This window comes from Bactrocera latifrons, unplaced genomic scaffold (genome assembly GCF_001853355.1).
Source record: "Bactrocera latifrons isolate USDA-ARS-PBARC rearing strain unplaced genomic scaffold, ASM185335v1 scaffold_105, whole genome shotgun sequence".
Taxonomy (NCBI): domain Eukaryota; kingdom Metazoa; phylum Arthropoda; class Insecta; order Diptera; family Tephritidae; genus Bactrocera; species Bactrocera latifrons.
The window spans coordinates 1071067-1079140 of NW_017534464.1; the positions used below are offsets into that span (position 1 = coordinate 1071067).

Consider the following 8074-nt stretch of genomic DNA (forward strand, 5'->3'; position numbering starts at 1 on the left):
ATTTGGCAGCATAAACAAATAATTAAATGAAAATTTGTTTAAATATCAAAAAAAAAAAAATTATTAGGGCAAACATATATGTATGTAGCCTTTCAATAAAAATATAAAAGTCAAACTTGTACTGTTAAAGTGGGCACAGAATGAATCTTCATTACCGAGAAATGTTATCAAAAAAATAGGACGAGGAAAATTATATACAACGGAATCTGAAAGTTAAATTTTTATAACTTTTTACAATTTTTTGCACAAATTTAAGAAAAAGTGTCATAAAAGCATTTTAAAATCCAAGAAGAAGATACCTGATACACCTGATCAAATTTGACCCGGACAAGCAAAGAAAAAATTCACGTATTTTAATACATACCTTTCTTATAGCCTTCAAAATATAGCAATAACTCGGCTGTGCTGTCCTTGTGCTTTTGGTGTATTGTTTATTTGCTAAAAAATTTTTTTAAATTTTTTTATGAGGAAAGGCCACAGAAGAGATGCAGGCTCATTCACTAGATTGTCGGGCAGCTTAGAAGTCGTATTCATAAACCTACGTCTCGTAACGAATAATGCGTTTGATAAATGTGAGACCCTCAGCTACATTTAACATTAACCAAAAGGAACCGAATTGATTCTTGAAAATTGTTGAGCTTCTTAGTTATTTTTCAGATCTCAACACGACAATTTCCAAGCACCATATCTTTAACTGTTTTGATTTTTGATGTTACGGTCACTAACAGACGGTTGATGCACAAGCAAATTTTCAAGGACTTCAACCTTACTTCCATTCAAGGACTTATGTTCGTGATATTCGTATAGTAGATTATATTTGTTTAAGCTGGTAGGCCAATAAGCCGCGCATAGACCAGTTTGGTTCTTTGCCATAACAGATGGAGATCAGTTACGAGGTCCTTGAGAAGTAGTCATCAATTGGGATTTTTGATCGAATTTTAGCAACCTCTACGGCCTCATTATCGATACCTCCCCTAGTATACCATCCTGTGTGGATCCCACATGCTTATTAGTTTAGATGAAGAGTAAAGATAAAACTTCATAAGAAAATTAAAAACAAATTGTAGAAATCTAAGAACACAATTCCAGCGAATCAAAGTTCTAGTGAAGTTAAAATGAACCTGTCCAGGTTAAATTTGATGAAATGGTACAGTTGGAACAGTATTTATCTAACTCAGCAGATTAAAAATACTTTAAACAGGAAAAACGTTAACTTCGATTGCAACAAAGCTATAAAAACTTTCACAAATACAAAATATTCTTTAAAAAACTTGATATTGAATGGTCAGTTTGCTATATGCTTTACTGATATGATCTGAACAATTTCTTTGAAGATTCAAAAATTGTCTTAAACAAAATAATTCATGCCAAATTTCGTGAAAACACAAATCACAAATAAAAAGTCAGCTATGAGACATTGTGATACGGTATCGGCGATTCCGAAAAATAAGCAACTTATTTGAATATAGAAGACGTAAGTAAAATTTCGGAACGATATTTTAAAAACTGAGGCATTAGTGTTCGTGTATACACAGCCATACATATTATATGTGGCAAAATGAACTCAGCTCTTCTCGTTAACGATATATATATTCGGATAGGTAAAAGAGAAACGATTATTTTTTGTTTGCTCTTAATTTAAATGATAAGATCCGCTAGCTTACAGTTTTCTTGTATTCCCTATCATCTTGAAAAAATATTTCGTTTTGTGGATTTTGTAAGAAATTTAATGCTCTATAAACCGGTCCTGACGATTTTCCGTAAAGATTAGAAGATTTACAAGGTGCTTTCCAAAGTAAACAGAACTTAAAAAAGAAACAGAACAAACGGGTTTTTCAGCAAAATCATTTTATCTAATTCAATATAGCCCCATCCTGCTTCAATACAGCTTTTTGCACGGTCCAAAAGCATGTCGAATGAGTGCTTTAGCTCGATGACCGGTATGGCCGCCAATATGCCGGTGCAAGCCCTTTGAATGGCCTCTACGTCTGCATAATGCCTTCCTTTCATGGCCAAATGCATTTTTCCGAAAAGGAAGAAGTCGCACGGTGCCATAACAGGTGAATACGGGGAGTATTTAATGGTTAAAATGTGATTTTTGCTCAAACAATCGTCCATCGAATGTTGGATTCTGAGCAATTTTTGGTCGTCAGTCAATTTGTGCGGAACAAACCGTGCACACATCTTTCGTAAGCCCAAATGTTCGGTCTGAATGCGATAAATCGATGTTTTGGAGATGTTCAATTCCATTTCCATGAATTTCAATGATGATTTCAGCTGATTTTTGATGAATTCACGCACAGTTTCTCTGGAATTTCCGGGGATCACGGATTTTGATTGGCCCACATGTTGATTGTCATTTATGTAATCACGACCACTTTGAAAACGTTGAAACCACTCGTGCACTCTGCTACGGGATAGGCAATCAACGCCATAAAATTGTTTCACCAATGGAAACGTTTCGGTAACAGTTTAACCAATTTTAAAACCAAATTTAATATTGACTCTTTTTTCGCAGCTCATTTTCGCACCGACAACACAAACTTACTGACAATTAAAACGCAATAACTTCACTTCGAATCGATGACATGTCAAGAAATGCTCACTAGACAATCGATAAAGATATAGCAGATTCTAACGCACCACTCGACATATAGATGGCGCCACCAGGAGCGCTAGATTCAAATGGTTCTGTTTACTTTGGAACGCACTTTATAGGTGCAAGATCTAAACTTTTAGGTTGAGACTAACTAAAAAAATCAGTTTTAGTTTCTTGTAAGGAAAAAGAAATATAAAATTATAAATAACGCATATAAAATAAAATAAAACAAAAAAAGGAAAATTTTACAGAAATAATTCGAAACGAAATAACGAAAACCCTCGGAACACAAAAACATTAAAATATCATATAACTCAGCGAATGCCAGTTTACAAATCCTAATATTATAAAATGATGTCGACACCACTGCTTAAACAGATATCACTCCACAATCTGTAATTCAACAGTTTCTTTAATGGTTTTATTATAAGTTTAATACAAAACCTCGAAAAACATTCTGATGTATAAACAAATATTTCTACGCGAATAACAAAGAAAATATGTCATCTTCAAAAAAATAATATTCAATTTGTGCTAAAATAACAGTTACGCAAAACAAAATATATTTCTCAATTCTTAAAAAACAAAAACAATAAATCTTAGTTCCTTTTAAAAAATAACCAATAAATAGTTAATTATAAAATAGTAATTGTTCTACATTCTTTAAGCAACCACACACGCTCTCTACAACTAACCACTTTTCCTTTTACAGTGTTAATTTCTACTCACCTTTCTAAGTCTACTTTCTGTGCTCCAGAACGCAACAATTAACTCAACAGCATTGCAAATAAATAATTGTCACGACGACGAACGCATGGCGAACTCAAACAAAACTTATTAAATAGAAAAATAATTGAAAACTTCGACAAATCGCGTATTGACCGCAAAATCTTATTCAAAGACATACAATAAAAGGCATACAAAAAATAAGAAAAACAAAAATCGAAAAATAAACAAAAACAAACCAAACTTTGTAACAAAAGCAACGAATTTGTTGTTGTAATATTTTGCCAAAATTCTGTGCCGTGGAAATTGTTCTAATCTGCACTTCAGAATAGCGCTGAAATGCTGAAGTGGGTTAGCAAGGCGACGCGCCGCAGCGCGTGGCTATCCACAACAAGAACAACGACAACAACGACGACGACGACGACGACGAATGCCAAAAAGTCAACAGCAGCAACAACAGTGAATACAACAACAAAAACACCAGCGACGGCAGCGCATGCGCTGACCTCCAAATCAACTTCAATTAATTTCGCCATGTGGCTGCTAACAACCGTGTGTGTAGTGGCCGCATTAGTGCAGGTGACAAATGGATTTAAGCCAATTGATGTGAATAACAGTGGTAAGTGCACGCTCAAGTGTTTTCGTTTACTTCTTAATATTATTGCTATTTTTGTTGTTGTTGTTGTTGTTTGAAGCATGACAATGCATGTCAAGATGCTTGGCATTTTGGACTTTTGCTTTGGTTCATTAAGTGTGTCCGAATTACATAGTACTTTGGTATGATTTTCTAGAATTCGAACAAAGCTCAGCGCGTCTTAGTGAGTACTAACTAATATTTCATGCATTTTATGAGTGATTTTTCGTGACATTTTTAGGCTGCACACGTTTTATTTACACTTTGATTATTGTGACACAATTAAGCCCTTAACGGTTAATGAGTGCTGAGAATTGAGAAAACAATATGAAGACATTTTAAAGAAGTTATAATACGAAACTTGATTATTGTACTTTGTTATGCTTGTAACACTCGAAAACTCAGAAAAATACCTTTTCGTGTTAGATGATAATAAATCAGTTTACCCTCATGTATATGTATAATGTTTCACTCTTATCTTAATCACTTGCCAATTTGTCCTCTTTAACATCATTTGGAGTTGTACTTGGCGAGTGAAAGCTTTCTGCTTTACTTTTTGCTATTACTGTTTTATTGAATTTTTTTATTAACATAATTTGATTAAACTGCTGGCCGTACATATTAGCGCTAAATTGTTATCATTGATCTAACTCATAATTATGCGCTCGTTCGCTATGCGTGCGTAAACAGCAGAAGTAAGCAGCAAGTGATAAATGTTACTGCACTTGAAAGAATTAGAGCACACACAAGTGGATTGTGAAAAATCTATCTGTGCTAGGGCAATATTTGTGCCGAGTATATTCTTATTTTGTAACCTTAATATGAAAACAAAGGTACAGTAGTAAATTTGATATTCGGAACTGAGATGGTGTTTGTAAAACTATTTTTGAAACGAATTGCCTGCTGGCTAAGAAGGTACTTCGTTTTTTTTTTTTTTTTATTTTTTTTTTTTTTTTTTTTTTTTTTTTTTTTTTTTTTGGTATTGGAAATTTGGAAAGCTATAGCAAAAGCAAAAGCTACAGCAAAAAGATGTTTTGATTTGCCAAATTCGAAGTAGAGTTGCCAACAAACAAAAAAAATAGAATTGTAGTATTTATTTCGTGCCAGAAACCGCAAGGCGAATACTCATTATAGCATACAAGCAACATTTTGCTTTTAAATAATTCCGAAAATTTTCGGTATATTTTTAATTAAAATAAATGTATGGTTAGAGGTGCCACCTATCGAAAAAAACATTAAAAAAAAATATATATATAGATTTAAAGAGAATAAATTTAACAAAACCATATTTAATTTTGGACCCATTTTGTTACAGAGTTGCCAAATGTTGAATATGATAGAGTTGCCACCTATCTAATACATATGTATATGTAGATATTAAGATAATAAATTTAACGAAACACAAAATATTTAATTTTGTACATATTTTGCGTTAGAGTTGCCAGCTGTCGGAATTTCTAAAAAATAGTTTCGTAGCACGATTTCGTATGTTATTCAATATAGGCAAGTCAAAGTCAACATTAATGTAAAAATAAATTAATATACATTTTTTGAGGCCGTATAAACAACAATAAGTAGTCTACATAGCACTGCTAAGAAAATAATAAGAAAATAATATTTAAAACACTTTTTTTCTTATGGAATTGCAAATTTAAAAAAAAAATACTGTCGCATTTCTTCTTTTGATTTTTTTTTCGTTATTTTGATAACCTCAAAACAATAGCTTCAGACCAGGAAAGGTAATTTTTAAAAACAAAAAATATCATGTTATAAAGAAACCCAATGGAAACGGAAAATCAAGAACGAAAAACGGAACATACAATAACAAAAACGAGAGGAAAAATAATTTACAGCCGATCTGAGCTCCAGATGATGAAGAGGAGGAGCGTGGTTGATTTTTTAAGGGCAAAAAAGGCCACATATCGTTGTTTGGCCAAATCTACGCGCTTAATATAAAAAAGTTATATGACAAAAATGTGGACAGTGAAAGTATCTACAACTACTGTATTGACAATTTTTTCACATAACCTTAAAATTTATATAAAAAATTCAAATATCTAAATTTTTGATTTTTTTTTTTGTATTGTACAAAAAAATTCTTCTACGGAATTTGTGTAAATTTACTTTTTTATGTCTCAAAAACACTGCATTTAATTACTTAATTAATTTTTTTTTAAATAAATTCATCCTTATTTCGACTTAAAATCGAAAAAACCTAATTTTCATTAAAAAAATCTCTATTCGAAATATCCGAATTTAGTTCACAGTCACTAGGATTTATTTTTGTTGAAATTTCTACTTTCAGATGATATACAAAATATATAGATTACTAATCTCAATTTTCTCCGAAAATGCAAAAAACTACCACAACCAATCAGGGGTATAGAAAATTATATATTTATACTATAAATCTCGCCTGTCATGAAAAGCGTTTAAATAAAAATGTATCTGTCTTTTAAAAGTTTCAAGCTTGTTTGAACTAGTTATCAAGAAATAGCTATTCTAATATCAATGCTTGCTAACTGATTTACTCTAAATACAATATATAAAAAGAATCATAACGGTACTTGATACACATAAACCAGAGTATCATATCAATTGCTTCTACTTGCTTGCAGTTTGAAAAAGCTAGTTGCGAATTTAGAAAACTTGTAAATAATTGCATACAATACAGCGCACGCAGGTTTTGTGAACCACTCTGCTCACACATAAACACACACACATCAAACCAACTTCCTGTCGAGTTACGCACATTAGAGGCCAACAAGAATGCGAGAAATTTAGTACGAAATGATTGTCATACACACACACACATACACACACACTTAAGTCTGCAGATAAACTATAAGCCATCACAAGAAATACACACAAACATTCCTACACACATTTGCGTTTGTTAATATTTCCATGGCGTGAATGACTTTCCTGTCTAATTCACTTATAATTTGCCAAGTGTTAATTGTTAAAAGATTATTGCTTTTTTCACTTGAATTCTCTGCTCATATTTGAAAAGTGAAACACAATTCGCACTTAACAACTAAATGCCGTGTGTTATGGAAATTCGCTGCCAGCGAAAACGCGAGCTTATAATTAACGGCAACAGCAACAGCAACAACAACAACAGCTACAGATGCCATAGAGTACTCTAATTATAGAAAGTAGGATTTGAGTGGCGTATGGGCAAGAGTGGCGGACGGACAAATAGATTGTTAGCTGCTTGCGTTCTCAATGAGTCTGCTGTTGGCGAATACCGTTTTGTGTGCATGCACACATAATTACGCACTAATGCGTATATATATATATATACATTTAAGCACATATAATATATGAAACTTTATATACCAATGTTTGTATACATGTATCTATACATATATGCAACTTAGTTGCTGTACTCTAATCGTCACTGCTTTGATTACTATTGCGCTGTCTAACACGCACTGCAAATTCCGAGCTCGCGCATGCGCGTAATGTAGCTTAAGCGCGTTCGTTGCTTAAGTCTATTGCATGCGCGCGCCAAGTAGCCGCGCTGAGCGCCCCAAGAGCTGGCGTAAATGCAAACCGGCGAGTTTATATGACAAACACACGAGTTATATATATTAGTACACATACACGTTTATATGTATGTATGTTGATCTGAGCGCTATTGCCGCCTTGCCTGGAAAAATACTAAATTTCACAATATCCAACGCACTTTCACGCTCGCAAGTTGACATAATAAAAATGTGTTAGGGCTAAAAAATTACATTGTCGCGACAAATATTCTAATTAAAAAATATAATGTGTCATAAAATTATTTTTGGTGCTTGAGTTGTAAACAATTAAAACATAAACCTTAGCCATTATACATACATATATTTAGTTGGCTTGTGTGTTAATAATAACTCAGTCTGCTTGTGAATCCCCGGTATTCAAGACAAATGGGTCAAGCATACTTTTTTATAGTGCAATGTGCTACACAGCGTTTTATAGCTTTTCCTCAAACTAGTTTGGCCTTGAAGTGCTTATTACAGTGGGAGCATTACGACCAAATACATAGCTGGAGGGATTTGTAATTAATTTGTGTTTAGAAAATTTGTATTTTAGAAAGGTATTCCAAAAGATAAAATAAATATATT

The 8074-nt window shown here is 32.8% G+C and overlaps 1 protein-coding gene across 1 annotated transcript in view; it reads left to right on the forward strand.

Moving 5' to 3' along the window:
* LOC108969612 (mucin-2) overlaps positions 1-8074 on the forward strand; it is a gene marked incomplete in the record, with an annotated part of 64976 nt that overhangs the window by 6485 nt on the left and 50417 nt on the right. The window contains 1 exon segment of the mRNA XM_018934427.1: positions 3312-3944. Coding sequence (XP_018789972.1) covers positions 3665-3944 — 280 coding nt within the window.